This window comes from Porites lutea, chromosome 2, assembly GCF_958299795.1.
Source record: "Porites lutea chromosome 2, jaPorLute2.1, whole genome shotgun sequence".
NCBI classification, from domain to species: Eukaryota; Metazoa; Cnidaria; class Anthozoa; order Scleractinia; family Poritidae; genus Porites; species Porites lutea.
Window position 1 is genome coordinate 46,327,202 of NC_133202.1, and position 19,607 is coordinate 46,346,808.

General features: G+C 41.1%; 2 protein-coding genes across 4 annotated transcripts in view; both read left to right on the forward strand.

Moving 5' to 3' along the window:
• LOC140928810 (uncharacterized) overlaps window positions 1-17,242 on the forward strand; it is a 36,265-nt gene extending 19,023 nt beyond the window's left edge. For all 3 annotated transcript variants that reach the window (XM_073378589.1, XM_073378590.1, XM_073378588.1), the window contains 17 exons: window positions 519-832; window positions 1,354-1,547; window positions 3,079-3,253; window positions 4,132-4,322; window positions 5,353-5,530; window positions 6,177-6,370; window positions 6,961-7,123; window positions 7,499-7,640; window positions 8,126-8,246; window positions 9,013-9,081; window positions 11,113-11,160; window positions 11,467-11,742; window positions 12,397-12,750; window positions 13,435-13,585; window positions 14,263-14,398; window positions 15,042-15,135; window positions 15,633-17,242. In XM_073378589.1, coding sequence (XP_073234690.1) covers window positions 519-832; window positions 1,354-1,547; window positions 3,079-3,253; window positions 4,132-4,322; window positions 5,353-5,530; window positions 6,177-6,370; window positions 6,961-7,123; window positions 7,499-7,640; window positions 8,126-8,246; window positions 9,013-9,081; window positions 11,113-11,160; window positions 11,467-11,742; window positions 12,397-12,750; window positions 13,435-13,585; window positions 14,263-14,398; window positions 15,042-15,135; window positions 15,633-16,172 — 3,340 coding nt within the window. In that variant the 3' untranslated portion in view covers window positions 16,173-17,242. The remainder of the gene's footprint in view (window positions 1-518; window positions 833-1,353; window positions 1,548-3,078; window positions 3,254-4,131; window positions 4,323-5,352; window positions 5,531-6,176; window positions 6,371-6,960; window positions 7,124-7,498; window positions 7,641-8,125; window positions 8,247-9,012; window positions 9,082-11,112; window positions 11,161-11,466; window positions 11,743-12,396; window positions 12,751-13,434; window positions 13,586-14,262; window positions 14,399-15,041; window positions 15,136-15,632) is intronic.
• Window positions 17,243-19,404: 2,162 nt separating this feature from the next.
• Window positions 19,405-19,607, forward strand: part of LOC140927092 (uncharacterized) — a 1,602-nt gene continuing 1,399 nt past the window's right edge. The window contains exon 1 of the mRNA XM_073376749.1: window positions 19,405-19,607. This exon is cut by the window's right edge and continues 1,399 nt beyond it. Coding sequence (XP_073232850.1) covers window positions 19,405-19,607 — 203 coding nt within the window.

Here is a 19,607-nt window from a genome sequence, read left to right on the forward strand (position 1 = left end):
TTACCCTTCCCTCCCTCTCTCCATCAGTGTCTAAATAGAGTGCAAGTAGTCTACTAAGAGCAAATTCAATGGGGCATTTGTGATACCCTGATATCTGTTAAGCAAAAAAGGGGGGAGCTTCTCATAGCGTAGTGCCAAAATGTTTGTTTTACTCTTAAGTAGGGTTGTTATATGTTTTTAGAAGAGAAGCCATATGCAAAATCTACTGGTGTGTTCAAGCATAGTGGTTCTTTGTTCGAATACGTTTCTACTAGAAACCAGTCATAGTGTCTCATTTCGAAGGTGCATGATTGCTATTTGCAAATGATACCAAACCATATTAAGCCACATTTAATTCAGTCTTGTGTGCGACATTGCAGAACGCGAGTAGATGAAATACATTGGTTCTAGGGTTATATTCTGTTGGGAACTTAGAGTTTGAAGATTCTAATAATAGCGAATGTAGAAGTTTTAATAATATTTTCAGTATTCATTTTTTAACAGTCATTAAAGGTTTTTGTCATCTTTTCAAATGTTAGATACACCACCTCACGAAAAGAGCCAGCCCCTGCTCCACCGCAGAGAAAAATAATTGAAGAGCGAATGGTAATGAAAGAGACTCCCCCTCCTGCTGAAGAGGCGCCACCCCTAAGGCCTCTGGAGCCTAAACAGCGAATCACACAAGAGGAACTAACTATTGAAGAAGTTCGTAGGCAGCCATACTCCGTACCACCTCCAAAGAATGAATACCATTACCATGAAGAGGTCCTTCCACCACCTGACGAGTATCATTTTGAGGAGAAAAGAACTGATTTGTTATCATCGGCGCCAGATTCCATGGATACCAGGAAGAGTAGGTTGCTTGTAATGCCTTGGTTGAATATTTGGGTGCCTTTTCGCCTGGTGAAAAGGTTTCGGCAAAGTGGCGAGTCTTGCCTTAACTCGTCCCTATTCCTATCGTATCTTGACAGCCAAAACAGTCAACAAAAGCATGTGAGGGTGAAGTAGCCCCGATTATTGGCGTGAACTACGCAGTCTATTTTTCTGAAAACCCTGGGATTTTGAAAGCAACTGACTGTTCTTAACTTATTTCTCAGGTCGTGCCACGATATATGGTTTGACTTTAATCGTGGGGTCACGCAGTTTTCAGCGAACAGTATCACTTGATCTCTCATCTCTGATAGAAAGTTTAATTTCAGTGTGTATTGGAGTCAAATACCATGTTTAATTAAGAGATCACTTCTTAGAGTGATATTGTTTTTTTTTCTTCTGTGTACATCTTACAATGACCAATTACATGAACATTACTGCAACTTATTAAACACAAGATAATGAAGACTTGCAGTTGTTCTAAAACGAATCATTTCGTTGCAGTTGTCGCATATCAACTTTGCCTAAAAATGGGAGACGTGCTTGGAGACGGAACCGAAGGAAATGTTTTCATCCAGCTGTTTGGTGACAAAGGAATGACTGAACAAATACAACTGAGGCAAGCGGGAAATTCCAAAATACGCTTCGAGAAAGGAAGAACCTACAAGTTCACTGTTGAAACAGTCGATATTGGCAAGGTAAGGTTACTCTGATTCTTGCCGTAGATTATAGTGTAGTTCTTCTCCGTTTAGAATGTGGTTTGCCCTTTAGAATTCTGTCGTAGAATACAGTGATGTGTATTTTTTTTTGCCTGCAGCTTTGCTAGCAGGCTCTTCATTCGGGAGAATCGCAGCGTCACCCAACGTCAATTTTCGGAAAATATCTGTTCGGAAGACGATTTGAGATCTAGAATTTTCGGAACATTTTTTGTAAAATTTCTTGCTTGCCTACCTCTCGTAGGATTTTCGAACATCTAAAAATTGTTATAATTGCCCATTTTTAACGGATTTTTACCCTAAAAAGCTCACCTAGGATTTTCGGAAGCCTTTTTCCTGGCTGAAATTTTCGAAAAGGTAAGTTTTGATCCCTATAATTTTCGGATCTCTAGACTTTCAGCTAGGAAATCCGAACAGATGAGAAATTTTTAAGGGGATAAAAATATGCCTATATCTACCGTTTAAATACTAAAATAGGTTTAACAACGCTATGTTTAGGTGGTTTTGAACTATCTTCTCGTTGGGTGCCCCTGGAATCGGTCAACTCTCGGTCTTCCGCTGGAGAGCTAGGTGGAAGGCTGCATCGATGTTTGCTACACACTGAACGTTCTGTCGATGTGATTTTTATTAAAGTTAATAATCAGCAGTGCCGTTTGTCGGACGCGTGGTACATGAAGATTTAATAACTGGCGTACTTTGCCTCTCGTCTCCTTGTAGCTCTGTGATCAGAGTGCTGGACTGTTCAGTAGAGCCTTATTCAATCCCTCGGTTTTTTTCCATTCTGTCACTTGGGTTCATATTAATTTATATTGAGCGTCAAAAAACAAAAACCAAAGCAGTTACTCTGGCCAATTGCAACACGTACAAACAATCAAATGAGCATTAGGGACTTTAAGATCCAACGACGCGGACGACAACGAGAACTTCAAAAAAACAATTGGTTTAATTAGCAAAATAACAACTTCGCACGTGCATCACACTTTTTTGTACATTTCTTCCCCATTTTTGCACGACAACAACGTGAAAATGCCTAATTTCGCGTTTTATGGAGGACGTAAACAAGTAACGACGAAATTTTATTCTGTTTCTGAGCTTGAATTTGGTCCCTTGAATTCATCTTCAGGAGGGTTCGCCTACAATTGACAAAGTTAGTGGGCAGGAATAATCGCTATAAAGACTGAAAGAACGCAAATTCACTTATTAAGCGACGTTCTTGTCGCCGTCGCGTCGTTGGATCTTAAAGTCCCTAATCACAGATGACGCGGACGCCAAGCATGGGGAATCTCGTGAGTGAGTCTATCAGGTCTATTGATTTTGGGTAAAAAAAATTGGCGCGAGATTTTTCAGCTTAAAGCTCAGCACACTCAAAGCTTAGCAGTGCAATACCAAGGTACAGACTGTAGCTACGCTCAGTTGAAACCTCGAAAGGAGCATCCCCTCATGAAAGTTCAAACGACAACCAGTTCTCATGTATGTTCATTACGACACGTCACTCGTTTTCCGTTTATTTTAGATTGAAAAGATAAGCGTAAGTCACGACAGTCGTCACACCAACTCAGGCTGGTACTTAGAGGAAGTAACGGTAGATGTACCGTCACGCGGTGACCACACTGTGTTCCCTTCGCACTGTTGGTTGGCTTCTGAGAGAGGTGACGGCAGAGTTGTACGGGACTTTACCTCAAGACCTTGTGAGTACTAGTGTGATATCATCAAATGACGATAATCTATTCTCATTAACGTTACCTCAGTTGTTGTCGAACTGACGTCAATCACTGATAACAAAAAGTCTTTTTCTGATGTGTCTTTTGGCTTAGAACGGTTTGCCATTGTAGCTTACAAAAGAAAGTATACAATTGTCATTTGTATTCCCCGTAGTGTTGCTTCAATTTCGTCAGGTCATGTGTAAAGAAGCATGAATGTAACTCATCATCCCCACGCATGGTACTTGTAATTCTGTCATTTCGTACCCAGTGTCGGTTGATTAGCTTCGAGTTTGTAGTCGATTAGCAACCAGATATAAAGCCTTTTGAGAAGTATATCGATTAAAACAGGGTACCTCAACCGCGTAGGGGGAGTGGGGAGGGGCGCTCAATGGAAGTTGGGTAGAGGTGTGCCGCCGAGGCCTTCAAACTCTGACCCTGCTCAAGACAAAAATTGCTCATTTCGATATCCTGTTTAAAAGCTTATTTCATTACCCTGATACCTTTCGTTTCGCGTACAAATTTCAGCAATTTTTTGGGCTACCGTCATTTAGTGTGTTTTTTTAGAAAAAAAAATTCTTGGTACTACACATGTACACCGCTCATCGCCAACGTTGACACTCTTTTGAAAGCTTTCGGTCCAAAAAGACACCCTGTTGAAGACGCTTAATAGTAAAATTGTATTCCATGTTTAAGATCCAGGACCCTGAAAACCATACCCTGTTCAGCGTCACATACCCGTTTAGGCCAACTCTTGTTTAGGCCAAGTAATGGAGTGCCCCCAAGGGGAAGGAACAACTAACTGTATTTGGTGGCGTTGTTGGAAGTGGTAGTTTTATATCTTTTGCAATCGGCTCCTGGTGTAGGTCTCTACCACTTGGCCATCAAGACAGGAGACGAAAGAAGCGCTGGTACAGATGCAAACGTTTGGGTTCAAGTCTACGGTGATAAAGGCGACACGGGACACGTGCAGCTCAAGAAATCAGGAATGATGGAGAACTTGTTTGAACGTGGTCAGACTGATTATTTCACTTTAGAAGCTGGTGATGTTGGAAAGGTCAGTTTTGATATCTTAAGCCTTCATCAGTTTGTTTTGTTTGATAAGCGCTGTGCAACTGCGAAAAACTAAATTAATTATCAGTAAGCGAAAGAAAGGAGAGAGACGTTATGTGAGCGGCGTCAGGCAAGGGAGAATTTCCTTGCGAAATTGCTGAAGAATTAAGTCACATGATATGAAAATGATAGTCTTTACAGAAGTATAAGTCTGTTTGATTTACACACTTGAAACGCGACCATTGGTGACGGGGACTTAGAAGGCCAGGGGATGAGAAAGTTAAAATGGGCCTCAAGATACACCGTTTTTGTCTACGGGCACGGACAGGCGAACATGTTTGTCACGGTTAATATGAAAGGGAACCATGATTTCCTAATTGTGATAGGGTATCATCGGTAAGATACAATCGGCGACAAAATTGTTGATACATAACATAAGAATCCACTCCCCTCCCCTGTCCCCTCCATTCAAAGTTGGGGTATTTGTTGTTTTCTAAAGGTTGCTCGAGCATTGGCACAACATTGCATGGAGGGGATGGGGGAGGAAAAGCTATATTTTCCTCTTTTGAAGTCAGGAAAACGTCAAAAAGCCCCTTTAGGGCGAAGTGTCTCAACTCATTTTGTCGCCAATTGTAGCCTAAACAAACCAACTACGCGACAGACAAGCCGCGCGAACGATTTTGTAACCGCTTAAAGCCATGCAAACGAGAAACCTCTCCTCGCAAGGTAGGTAAGAGGCAACCTCCCCGTATTAATCACAGCTACGGGTACGGGTAATCTAGCTGTACCCGTATACAAAAATGGTGTATTTTAGGTCCAACAACAGAATGAGCAACGACCAAAATATTTATGTTTCCTTAATGCAATTCTACTTTTTGACAGAAGTGCACGGGGCATTAGGTAGCTCGTGCCAATCTTGACAGGTCGTTCAATTCACGTGTAAAGAATGGTATAATTATTTTATGTACTTTATTGCGAAGCTGCAAATTACACGTCCGCGCGTTCTCAATTCGTGAAACTGAATTATTTTGCAGATTGAGAAGCTTCGGGTTGGCCATGATGGGCGTGGTCCTGCTGCCGACTGGTATGTTGAGGAAGTGATACTAAACAGCGCTGTCCGTGGAGAGCATCTCATCTTTCCGTGTCATGCGTGGGTAGCGGAGGAACATGGCGCGGGATCTGCAGACAAAGAACTTTATCCCAAACAGCCAGGTAAGAACGTTACTGATGTACAAAGTCAAATAATCAGTTGGCGAGTGCACCAGATGTGTAGATTGCCAGCAGTCTCTTATTTTTCTTTGCAAAATTACTCCACGCGTAACCCATGTTGTAACGTCGTTGTCAGCAATCGCGCTGGCGGAGATGAGAACTTGATGGATTTTAAGAGAGAAGGCGGACTGCAAACAGTCTACGTTACATGAAAAGCCATATAAGAAGCAGCCTACCTGTAGCTGAAAATTGATCTGAAAACCACAACACCCAACCTTAAACATAACCAATACACCTTGCAGTCTAGCTGGATGTATGTATAGAGCGTTTCCACTCTCGTTGCCAGCGGCTATGCAAATGTATTGGAACAAAAGAAAGCGTCTACCTAAGAAAAGGGTTCAACTCCTACAGGATTTGTTTGGAATACCAACATGGCCGCCGTTTCATTGTTTTGGAACACGAATATGGTCGAACACGGGAATGGAAATAGAGGCTACCACCTTCTTTTCCTCATAAAAACACTTCAGACATTTTCAGTGAATCGCAAAATCACGTAAAGCAATATTTAATGGGAGGACGTGAATGATGTCTATACTCCAGTTTAATTATATATTTATCTCTCCACCATTTTCCCTTTTTTTTTTTGCAGTTTCTGATTACAATGTGAGAGTAAAGACAGGAAATGTAAAGAACGCAGGAACAGATTCAAATATTTATCTTCAAATATTCGGCGATAAAGGCGACACTGGTGTCATTGAATTAAAACAGATTTGTGACACCAAAGACAGGTTTCAGCGTGGAGCAAATACCAAGATTATCTTGCAAACTGTGGATGTAGGAAATGTAAGTTATTGTTGTCTCTAGTGAATTGCACGTCTTGTTATTACTTGGGAGTTGAAGATACGGAAACTACGAACTGAAGACGACAGGCCACTGTTGGGGACGCCGTTTGTAAAAATATATTCTTATTTGTCTCCATTGTTGGTGGTTCCGTTCTCATCCTTCCATACTAACTAATAACCTTCGACTTCGTGTTTTTATAAGCGTGTTAAATTGGAGGAAACTACATATTGTGTCTCATTCCAGTCTCAAAGAGCCTCCCATCTGTAGTCGTCAGATCGTATCCTAAGATGTTTACTCGACTAAAATATGTTGGAGAGTCACGCCATCGATTTTGTCGTATTAACTTGAAAGAAAAACGTCTTATATACACCATTAGATTGTAGTCGTCCATCCGGCCTCGTCAGGCATTTGACCGTGAACGGATATCCACTCTGAATTTCAGTAGGTGGACGTTATGTTCGTATGTCGGGTTCCATTGTACAAGTCTATTGGTATAGTTTAATTTTCACCTCTTAAAAGGTCTGCTTTCTGGAGTTTTGCCTTTGTCATTGTCTTACTAAATATTGCGTTGCTTTCGCTCCCTGATGTAGCTGGAGAAGGTTCGTATTGGTCATGACGGAAGAGGCCTGGGAACAGGATGGTACCTCGAGGAGATCGTGATCATCATACATGACGAGTGCTGGATTTTCCCTTGTAACCGCTGGCTGGCTGATTATGAAGACGATGGAAAAACAGAGAGGGATCTGTATGCAGGTTAGCTTTATTGTGTGTGAACGCGCAAACAGGATGACAAGAACACAGAGAGTTGTGTAGTCTGGTGTTCTGATGGCTTTCTGCATAGCCTATTCCATCCAGGCGTTCAGATAGTAGAGCGCGGGGGTAAGTGGGGAGCGAGTTAAGTTGTACACCGGGAAAACGGGGGGGGGGGGCGAGGGCGAGGGCGAGAGCGAGAGAACTTCTCTCCCCCTTTCCCCCTCTAGTCTCCCCTCGTTTTTTTTTTCTTCGTGGATTTTTCTCCCGCTCTCTACTATCCGAACGCCTGGAACAGGCTTTTTTCTCCAGTATCAAACGTCCACGCTAAAAGGATTTACACTTGTTGTAACTGGAACAAATTGTTATTGTTCATAGAGAGGAAGACTTATGCACACGAGCCTGACTTACAAGACTTGATAGAATACTTACAGACTGATGATACCACACTGATCGTAAATGCCGCTAACTACCTGCAGCATCTCTCGTACAGTGATGAGCAAGTCAAGGTTAAAGTACGGTAAGTTCGTCAGGCAACAAAATTTTCCATTGTAAAATTCACAAAAGACAAATTGTAGCCGCAACGTTCGGCTGACAGCTTGTAATTGGCTAAGAGACTTCTTGCAGCCCCGAGGGTTGTCCTGCGCGTGAGTTTAGTCGGCCCTGGGAAGATATTTTACTCGGAGAGTGTACTAGTTCAGCAATGCCAGGCGATTACAAGTGCTGCTTAGTTGAAAGTTTTATTCAATTATCACCACTGAGAGTTTCAGTTGTGTTGTAAGTTTCCTTTGGAAGCATTTCAGGTTACCTAGCCTTATGAACTGCAGGGTTAGGCGCAATCGGGCGCAGGTTAAACGATACGCGCGCCAGAGGAGGATGACACGCGCCTTCTCCTCTCTCGCGGGCTGTTCTTGTTTGCGCCCTAAATTTTTCATGGGCCTTCTACGGATGCTATGGTGGTAACAATTTCCCTTGTTTATGTTATAGTTTTTTGTTTTATTACAGTGAGCTTGGTGGCATCCCAGTTTTAGTACGTCTCCTTGACCACGAATTAGAAGAAATTCATCGATCTGCCGCGGCTTGTTTATTAAATTTATCCTACAGTAAATCAAGAGACGAAAACAAGGTAATTATCCTCTTTTCAACGTCGTGTTGATTGAATGTTAGAGCTTCAAAAGCGGCTCTGTTTATTAAAGTACCGTATTTTCTTTGTTAACTTTCTCACTTAGCAAGATGCCCTTAACAGGAGTGAAAAACATAAATACACACGGTTTAACCGGCACGAGATCCATGGCAGACTAGGTCGTTTTCTAGGCACCATGTGACATTTGCGTAGTCGTTTTTTTTTCTTTTATTTTCAACATGAGACCAGCCATTTCCGAAAGGGATTAGTTTTGTAGGAAACTCAGCGTCGATGGGAAAGCTAAACTTAAAACTAGGGGAAACTTTTCGAAAGTCCCTTCTACTTTAGGATACAGTGCAACTTTATAATAATTATAAGAAAATCCATAATTCTTTTATTAATCCATAACTGCAATTACTGCAATACATATAAGCGTGCTTGTCTTTGATTACTTGGCTTTTAATCCAAACATTGGAGAAATTGTTTTCTCACGTTATCGAAACTTTGATTAAACGACCCCCTGGTTTTAGTCTGCGGAAAGTCTCTCTCTGTCGTCAAATTTAGTGAGGGAATTGCGAGGTCTCGCGCCTTCAGTCACACGCCTGGTCATTTTCGTGCCTCCCGCATTTCGCTCAACGGAATAACAAAAAAAAGATACGCTGCTCGTCGTCTACATGGTTCTATCAAGTGGGCAATGTAAATAGATTCAAAAGGTTCGTATTGAGCCTTGTATTCTCACAACTCTTTATCTGTGTGTGTTCTCCTTCAGCTGGCTATTGCTCATTGTTACGGCATTGAAGCTTTAATTCGATTGTTAAAAAGAACAAGAAAAGACGAGGTAAGCAGTTAAACTGACCATCTTGTGTAGTTTAATTTCTCTTGCGTGTGCCATCAATGAAGTTAGTGATAGCAGGGTTGTCACTAAGATTTCAAGTTGCAGGGAGAATTCAACAAGTAGGGGGGGAGATCAAACAGGGAGGGATTTCTTTTGGTTCTATTTTTGTTCTATTTTCCTATGACAGTAGCCGGGGGAAATCCCCGGCCCCCGCCTCTTAATGACAGCCCTGTAACAGGCAAGTGTATATTTCCTCTGTTGAGAGGAGAAGAGAGATGTTCATTTAGGGATTTGAGAGCGACCGTCAGGAAAAATGGAGCAAAATCTTGATTTCGTGGCAGGAGTTAAAAAATCGGCTTCTTTCATTTCTTGTCCATGGATATCTTTTAGGTAGATAAGAAACCTGTTATAGATTGTTTCCACCAAAAGCCGTTTATTTGTGCGGAAAATTGTCGAGTCCAAATTTCTCCGCGCAGTTTTTTCTGCGAACGCAAGGAGGGTTGATGTTAGCAAATTTAGGGTTGAAAGTTAGGCCATTTTGAGACTCCGACCACGGAAAATGTTATTTTGTACTTTTCTCGAAAATAAAAGGCTTTTTTACTAGAACAATTTACATCAGATAACTTATCCCCCATCTGCCATGTAAGAAATGGATTTTTCAACTCCTGCCACCCAACGTCATCATTGTCATTCGTCCCCCCTGGCTGAGGTGCGAATTCCTCGCAGAACCGCCGCCCGTGCTCATTTTGTAGTCATAAACAAAGGTGCTGGACAGTTCTGTCTGAGCTCTGATACGAGGAAGCGTCCAATCTCAATACTTTTTTCCTGAGCTGGAAGCAACGAACAGCAGTAAAAGTCTTTGAAAAATGTATTGTAATACATCAAAATGTATGCAGCAGGAGTTTGAGCCAAAACTGTCAAGGGATATTTTAAAAATGTCGAAGAACAAGTCATTCTACTTCAGAGCAAGGTTGGAGCAATTTATAGTGCTTCTAAAACTAAAAAGTACTTTTTAAAGAATAACACGATAGGCAATCGGCTCTTGTTTTAAGAATTAGCAAACGTTGAATTTACTTGTCCCGAAAATTCAAACTAGTGGCTCCTTCTTCCTGATAGTGATTTATTTTCGAAATTCCAAAACAATTTCACAGCTGAATTTTGAGTGACTTTTAGTTACGGACTTTTGCTCCAACGATTTTTCTGAAATTCCTCTGGCATATTTATTATATCAATTAAAGCCGATACCAGAAATTTCAGTAAAAAATATCAGCAAAATTTTTTACTAGACGCGATTTTCTTTGGACAGTAGGGTCCTCTTAAGCGCTAATTTCTCAAGAAATATTTACCATCAATGAAATCGGAATATTTCGTATTATTGCCGAATGATATCTGTTATTGTTTGCAAAGTTTCGCAGCCATCGCGTCAAAAACCAAAAAGTTATGACGGAAAATTTGTCACAGCTAAATGCTCTTGTATTAATTACGGAGCCACCTTAACACGAAAGCTCTTCTTGACAGCTGGCTCTTTCACCTCTATGGCTTAATAACAACTTTGCTGCAGTTGCATATATAAATAATTATCCAGTTGCTCTAGATTGTGATTTGTTACATAGCTGCAAATTTTGAAGCTGGAAATTCATTAAACCTCGGTATATTGTAACGGCGGTCTTCGGTCAAGGTAACAGTGAACAGAGCCTCTGACGTCATGGATTTTGCAACGTTGCCCGCTCAGAGATTTCATTGTTTCAAACAGTTTCCTTGTTAGATGTCATGTGATTAAGAAGTAACCGATGAGAGCGTGCGTTATTGGGAAAAAATTTCCTGCTATATAACAACACTGCTTATAAGGGTACAAAAAGGGCGTGAGATTAAAGGTAATGACCACTAAGAAATAAAGGTCGCGATTGTAAAACACATCCACCTTTTCTGTTCGCTTGGAAATGGTTGGAGAGTAGTGTAGAAAATATGCATGCTAGACGGGTATCACCTTTTAATGATCAAAGGTCGTTCACAGAATTTTTAAATTTGTTCCAGGTGAAAGAAGTACTGTTAGGAGTTTTATGGAACCTTTCATCGTGTGAAGTAAGTTTTTATAAGTTGTAATTGTAGCACCTCCTACGCTTTGCAGACGCCAAATATATCTTTTCAGTATTGTCGAGGAAAAAATATTTAAATAGAGTTTAACTGATAGGCAACCACTTGGTGTGTTAAAAATATGAATATGTCTATTGTTGGAGGTGACTCACTGATGAGCGTCCAAGGTAAAGATAGTAAAGTTAGTCAATAATCTCCCTCTTTGTTTTTTACGGTGATAGTGTGTGCTCTTTTCTCGCGGCATAAACTGTTAATACCACGCGTGTTAAGCTTTTTTTTACTTTCCTCCAACAGGATCTGAAGCTTCGTATCATCGAAATATGTCTGATTGTCCTAGTAACTATAGTAATTATACCGTATTCTGGTTGGACCAAAACCGCTGCCCAGAGTAACGCGCCGATCCCGTCAATTAAATGGTCGACCGTCTTCCGTAATGCCAGCGGTGTTCTTAGAAATGTGTCCTCAGCGGGGCCTGAGGCAAGACGAGTTATGAGGGACTGTTATGGACTGGTGGACTCCTTTGTGTGGATCATTAAGGCGCCTATTGGAAAAACTGATATTGATAATAAGGTAACGAAACAGGAAGGAAATATTGTTCCCTAGTACGCTAATACGCTAGGTGACGCTCAGTCACTTGAGCACATTATCACCGAATTGACTGGAAATCAGTATCAAAGTAACTGCTGCTAAAAACAACAACAAAAATAACGAACTCGGTTGGGTAAAACGGAAGAAGATTCAAACGGGTGGCATTCCGGTAAACTTGAAAACGTTTGCGAAAGTGTGACGTTTGTCAGTTTACCGATTTATTCGATTGTAAAATTTAGGGCTCGCCTTCATATAACGTCACGGCGGCCATATTGGTGTACAAAACAATTAAACAGCGGCCATGTTGGTCTACAGAAAAAATCATGTGGGGATTGAACTCTTTTCGAATGTAAAAACTTTCTTTTGTTCCAAGAAATGTGCATAGCTGCAGCTTGCTGGTCACGTGACTGAAAACGCTCTATTAACAAAAAAGACAAAAGATTTAGCTAAAATAAACTGATCAGGTCCGCTAACTCTCTCCTATGGTGTGATTATTGAAATTAAACCTATTCGGCAGTACTTTCACATGGTAAATTTTTGTTCCGCGTAGTTTACAAAATGAAATGAGGGAAAGTTTTACTTCGGTCACTATTATCAGTGGAGAGTCAAGGTGACTTATCTTTATTGCTTTTTCAGTCTGTAGAGAATTCCGTCTGTATTCTTCGCAATTTGTCATATCGTCTGGAAAACGAAGTTGACAGAGAAAAATATAAGGACGCTCCCATGATTGAACCAAGCCGCAAGGAACCCGAGAAACACGATCCGGGTTGCATGGCAGGCTGCGGAGGTGCATCAAAGAAGAAAAAGAAGGGAACAATCAAAGAATCGGAACAGCCTCAAATTAGAAGAGACCCGGTCGAAGGAGTCGAGTTACTATGGCAACCCGAGATTGTCAAATCATATTTATCTATAATGGCAGAATCGTCAAATCCTGAAACGTTAGAAGGCTCGACTGGCGCTGTACACAATTTAACGGCTTGTGGATGGCGGGTAAGACAAATTTTACTTGATGGAAGTTCCTCCCTCTCTTCGTCTTTGTTCTCTGTCTCTGTCTCTGTCTCTCTCTTCTGTTTGGGCCGTAACGTAACGGTTTCCCTGGAATAGGCTTGTTGCATCATGACGACCAAAATAATGCTCGTGTTGAAGACTATGTAACTTCCTCTTTCCGAACCATTGCATCTGTGAAAAGGAAGAAGGTAAAAAGGCAGCGGGTGTTTCACGCCAAATACTAAGCTTTTTTTGCTCAGAAACGGCCCACTTAGGTTAAAGAGCTACCCTCGGGTTTAAGACATTATGAACAGTACTTCAAGTTCAAGGTCGTTCTACTCTTTATAAGAACAATGTTGTATCAGCCCGCACCGCTCGAGATGATAATAGTGTACGAACTAACAGGATATCTGGTGGAGGATGGAGGTGTGGAGAGTTGACGAGTAACCGCGAACAGACGGGAAGGGACGAAGGGCTATAAAAAAAGAAGCGAGCGGGGAAACCCGACAGCTCGTAACTTGAAAGCGAACCCCAAACACGACAGCTTACTAGCCTTCTATTGCAAGTGCTTATAGCAACACTACCCCACTCGTTTGTAACTGTAAAGAGTGTTTTGACATTTTTCCCGCTTTCCTGATACTCTGATGCAATCGAAACGCGTTGATTTGCTTATGTTTTCGTTTGCAGTGGTCCATGGTGGCGCGTTCCGCTGTCCGGAAAGAGAAAGGTCTTCCCATTTTAGTGGAACTTTTACGAATGAACTTCGATCCTGTAGTAAGGGCTGTTGCGACTGCTCTTAGAAATCTTGCAATTGATCCAAGGAACAAGGACCTAATAGGTTTGTATGAGCATCTGCTGCAACATGTATTAAGGCTAATGTTACGAAGTGGTCCCATGTCCTGTCTGCGGTCTGCCAAGGGATGTAGGCCTTATCCGTTAGATATTTTAAGCAGCGGCTGACTCCAGGAGACTTTCGTCTTCCAAGGCCGCGGGAGAATGTCAAACATGAAACATTCCTTATAAATGAAGCTTCTACGGAGCTGTGTCTCGAAATTTATTTTAAAAAATAACTAACAGTTGGAACTGCCACCAAAATTGAGTGAAACAAAAAAATAACCCCCTCAAAACATGGAAAGAAGGTATAAATAACGCAGCAAATACAAAAGGAGGTACGGATGGACAAACTTGAAGAAGATAAAAACGGATTGCAATTGTGGGTTTTTGAAAACTTGTCAGCCTAACAGTTTTTAAGGGTTCATTTTTGTTGTCTGTAACGTTTGATATGATGCTTGGGATGTACATTTGTCGGACAAGAAGCTGTGCAATGTTTTCCTTATTTACAAGTACTTTCTTTGTTAACGTCAAGTTCCATAGTGTACAAGGCAGCGTAATTGGCAATATTGATAAAATGACCCAGACAGTCGTGACACAGCCCCTTAAAAACCCAAGTACTTACACTTGCAAACAGTACATGTTTTTAGTATTTTTTCACGTTTCCACTTTTGGTGCCTGTAGGTAAATACGCTACAAAGGATCTTATTCACCGTCTCCCTGATCCTGAAGCACCCAATGACAGAGTTGAAGAGAACACAGTCGGCGCAATACTATGTGCTGTTCATCAGGTGGTCAACAAGAGCATCCCAAATTCAAAGTAAGACACCTACAAACAGCCTGCTTTTATAATGCTGTGGAAAAACGCGAAAAAAAAAAACAACAACAACAAAACAACTACTGCTACTACAAACAACCAACATTGAAATGGGCGCGGTACCTAGCCCACAAGAAAAGGAGAGAAACTTTTGAAAGTTGAGATTTACTCAGGATATACCATAAATTTGTAGATGTTTAAGTAAGAAATTTTTGAGTGTCTAAACGGAGTTCTTTATACTTTCGGTTGCCTGGTAGGGAACCAGGCAAAATGCATTGTTATTTGGTTAAAGTAAGTGTGTAAACCGGAACTTATATTGAAGGAAGTCCATGGTGTTTTAGACGTATTCTGTCCCGCGTCTGTACAAAATAAGATAGGGCACAAAGTCAAGGAAACGCGCCGGCAACCAGACCTATCGGCCATTTTGACGGGGTCGACTTGCACTATGGGATTGTTTTTGGGCCAGCTTGTGCGCAACTTCGTAATAGCCAATGAAAACAGTGCTAATGTTGTCCCAAAACAGTCCCATAATGCAGTTTGACGCAACTTCAAAATGGCCTATCTTATAGCAGTACCACCGCGCAGACTGAGTGCCAGCGTGCAGTGTCTGTTGTATTGATATAATTCTGTTTTTACTTCTCTTCAGACACGTGCGCAGTGTTGGAGGACTAAAGAAGATTGTGGCGATAGCGAAGTCGAGGGACAGATACTCGCCAAAGATAGTCAAAACAGCTAACCAGGTATGTTTATCACCAGTTATCGATAATAACAACGAATATGACGAGAAAGTTATCTTTTGATGATACCGATTACTATGCGACTATCCTTGGCTTAAGGAACACAAAGTCAAAAACAGGAGGTAGCAGGCCGCAATTTCCTTGACACTGATATAGAAAGAAGCCTCAACCTGCATTTCCTACTGTAACGATGCAAAAGGATTTTCTTAACTCCTAGAGTGTGAAGAGGATATGCTAACGTTTCCTTCGAAAAGAAATCGGCTGAAAATAAATAAGAGACCAGCGGTTTCCGTGAAAAAATTGATGCAGGTGGAATACTATTTTTCGCGGTCGACTCACAGACCTATTTTCACTCGTTATTTTGTTTGTTTGTGTGTGTGTGTGTGTGTGTGTGTGTTTTTTTTTGCTTTTTTTAAACGCTTTTTTCCTTATAATCAAAAAGTTTTAAGTGGTCAGGTTTTTTGGTTTATTCGTCTCCAATTTTTTTCTTCTTCTTGCAGGTTTTAATAACAATTTGGAATCTAGTGCCTCTTCGAAGTTCTCTGAAAAACGAGGGCTGGGAATTTACGAAAGAAATAGGCGATGAGTTTGGTCACGTGCCCCCAACGCCACGCCCTTTTGAGGACATAACAATGCCACGAGGAAGACAACCGCCGCCCGGGTCTTTAAAGAGAGAACCTCGTCCGATAAGAGCCGAGGAGACATCCATTCCTCAACCTCAATTCTACGAGCCCGAAAAAAGCGGTCCACCACCAAGTACTTCCACCAAAGGCGACGGTTACGAAGGGGACGACGAAATACGCCGACGAAGGGCGCCGAGAGAGGTCCGAGATGAAATAGAAATGGAGGATATCGGCGGTTATCGGGAACTCGATAATAATCCGGATCCGGAGCGTACCGGTGGTGCCCAGGCTTTACCTCCGGCCTACGATAGTAGACAGCCGCGTGAAGAACCACTGTACGCCCAAGTTGATAAAAGCAAAAAGAAAATGTATAAATTGCAAGGAACTGAAGGACAACAAAGCGATTCTTGGGTGTAAAACAGTTTTGCCGTGAAATGTGTCGAGTCGTTTTGATTTCTTTATGTTGGTTCTCCAAGACTTCAATTTTGTCGCCCTTTTAATTGGCGCGAACGAGGTACATTAGCAAACCAACAAAACGATCAAAAGGACATAATGAAAAGTGAAGTGAATGTGACGTTTGTTTTTTAAAACAGCCAGCTTGGAAAAAAAATTCTGACGCTTTTTCTTATTGCTGCCTCTGAACGTTGGATGATGAATTACCTCTGTGGAAGAAATATTACTTGACTCTATGCCAACACTAAGGTTAGCAATAGTAAAAGCGTTGAAGTGACTTTTTTTATAGAGTTTGTTCCATTAATAACATATGCAGATAACTCTCAGCAGGTCAAGGTAACGAAGAGTAGCGATTTTTTAATTCATTAGTGTAAATTTTTTTTGAATTCCATAAAGCATGTATAAAGATCCTTTAGATAGATTTAAATACTAGCTTGAGGGTCTAGAAGGCTTTTTAGGCTTTTCTTGGCGAAGGTAGAATAAAAACGTTTGTCACGGCTTGGTTAGCACTCCGGGTTCCAGGCCGTCCGAACTTGCCTGCGTCCGTTGCCATATGATTGCGCGTGAGACTGGGGTAGAGTTGTGTTGAATTACTTTGTGGGATTTTTTGAGGGGACGAATTTTGACCTATTTTCCTGTGCAACCTCATAATAAACGATTCCATGGCGCACTTCAACACAGCATTGAGCAGTCTTACCTCAAAATATCTCAAATTGCTCTATGGGATTTTTTGCGGGGACGAATTCTAACCTAGTTTCCCTCGCAACCACGCAGTAAACAATCCCTTGGCGCATTTCGACACAGCATCGACGCAGTCTCACCAGTCATAACGTCGAATATCTGAAAACACTCATGATCATATACCTGAGGTCAGAATAGGTTGCGTTCAAATTTCCTTTGTCTAAATATTTCTCCCAAGTCAAGCCAGGTCTTCACAGGCCCAAGCTGAGTGACAGAATTTTTAAGGCCGCTGAAGTAGTGATTTATTTTGTAAGAAAATATTAAAAACAACGAACAGTTTTGTTATCTTGTAATTGTGATGTTTTTTGAAGATGGATTCATATTTAGCGTACACGTATAGCTGTCTTAGTAACAGTTTGAATCTTCCGCTGTTTTTAACCTCAAAAACAGAACTCCAGCGAGCTAATGCGACGGCTATACGCGTACACTACATATGAATAACTACCCTAAATAACGTTGACTATAAGTAACCGATACCTATGCGATGTTTGTTTTGGACCAGATGTTTGAGGATTGACTCGGCTGTGCGCGGTGGTTCGCGTTTTCATTAATGCACAGCAGTACCCAATTTCTCTCAAAAAAATAGTGTTAATTTAGGATCAACACAGTAGATTGTCTATACGGTTACACAGAAGCATTCAAAATAGCTTGTGCATTTTAAACGTGCCTATGTTTCAAACTCCGTGGATGGTGTCACCATTTCAAATGAACTTAAACTTATTTGATGGACATTTTTCAAGGTACAATTTATTTCCTATGACTTGACAAAAAAAGCACACACACACAGGCAGCCTATGCTCTATGGGAGTTTGTTGGAATTTGTATCTTATAAGAGAATGTATGAGAACAAACAAAGTACGTTCTAAATTCCGCTTTCTGGAAAGATTAAAAATAAAAATCACTCGCCTTCTGTCTGAGTCGTGTGTTTCACAGTCATCTCTCGAAAGTTAAACTCACCCAAACGGCTTCGAAATGGCTCTAGAAGCGAACTGATTGTAAAACACGCAACAAATCTGAATCATTTTTATTTCGAATTTTTTCCTTCATTTTCCTGAAGAGCAATTTGAGTCTAAAGACGTCTAATTGTTTTGACTTTGAGCTGTGTCACAAACTTTATCAAATTTTAAACAGTGAGAGCTGCCACCAAATTTGGAAAATAATATAAATAGCGCTTCCCAATATTAAAAGAACGTATAAACAACACAGCAAATACGAAAAGAGGCGCCGATTGACAAGCTTCTGTAACTTGAAGAAGATTCTAAAAATCGGATTGCAATTGAGGTTTTGAAAATTCGGCAGCCCAGCTAACAAGTTCACTTTTGTTGTTTGTAACGTTTGATACAATGCTTTGGGGGAGATATTTGCTGGATACGAAGTTGGATTTTGTCATCTTAACTAAATTCCTTAATAACGTCAAGTTCCATACGAAAAAAGACGCGGTTATAGGCAATTTCAACCGAATGAACTAGACAGCCGTGTCTCAACCCGTTTAACACCTGACCTGAACATTCAGCGTTCCATTATCACAATCATTGCAACAACAATGTTTCACCACAGGAACAATAACGTGATTGAACGCACAAAGTTACAAACAGGAGATACTCAATGGTGGTGGCAAGAGTTAAGCAGCCATTGTTCGGGAATTGAGCCCCGACCAAGAGAGCGGCGGAAATCGAGCCTGGCTAAGAGTTCGCAGTTTCGAAACTGTAACGCGTTCCCGTTTTAACTTTAGGACTTCCCATGGCGATGTACACTAGTGTACATAGCGGACTAAAATACTTTTGACTTAAGTAGGCCACAAACACGGAAGGGCGAAGACGTAAAGGGAAATTATAAGTATCATACAAAACTAAGCTTTACGCTGAGACGAAATATTTCAGCACTACCTGTAATAAACAGCAACTTTATAAATATTTAAGATCACGGAAGTGGTTTTAAGACTAATGAAAGTAAATTTGGGAGAAAGAAAAGATACAAAGGCTTACGCTTAGGTAATTTTTCATGACTTTTCTGAGAGTTGATCATACATGTCCGCCGATCGTGATCGAAGCTTGATTTAGCAGAATGAACACTTTTGAAAGCCTGCTTTCATTCCTTCGTTCGCTTGAAGACGCTGGTCAAAGACCAATACTTAATTGTTTCTGGTAACAAGTTCCGGATATTTCAACCGGATGATTTTAAAAGTAACCAAGGCATAAGGACAAACATTAAAAATTAATTTTGGTATACTTTCGAAAAGTCGTCGAAGTCAAGTTTGTAATTAGCAACGAACGACTTCTCGTTTTTTAGTATAGGGTCTATCCGCACCCGATCATTGGATCATTCCAATTGATGCCATACTGTATAAAAAGCGGTTAGGACTAGTTTGTCATTCATTTTACTCCTAGCACGGAGGCTTCAACAAACTAATCGACATTTCGAACATAAGTAATTCTAGGGGTACAAGGACAGGAAAATGAGTAGCGTTCCTCTAATAGAAGCATTTGGCCGCATCGTGTATGGTTTTACACGAGGATTAACCGAGCACTACAATCCACAGGAACCCGAATACACAGCAGAGATTTTGGGTTGCAATCCTCTGGAAAGCACAGGGCGAGAATGGTATTGTAAACCTGTAAGAGAACTCATTTATCAAGAATACGGTGAAAAAAGATCGTC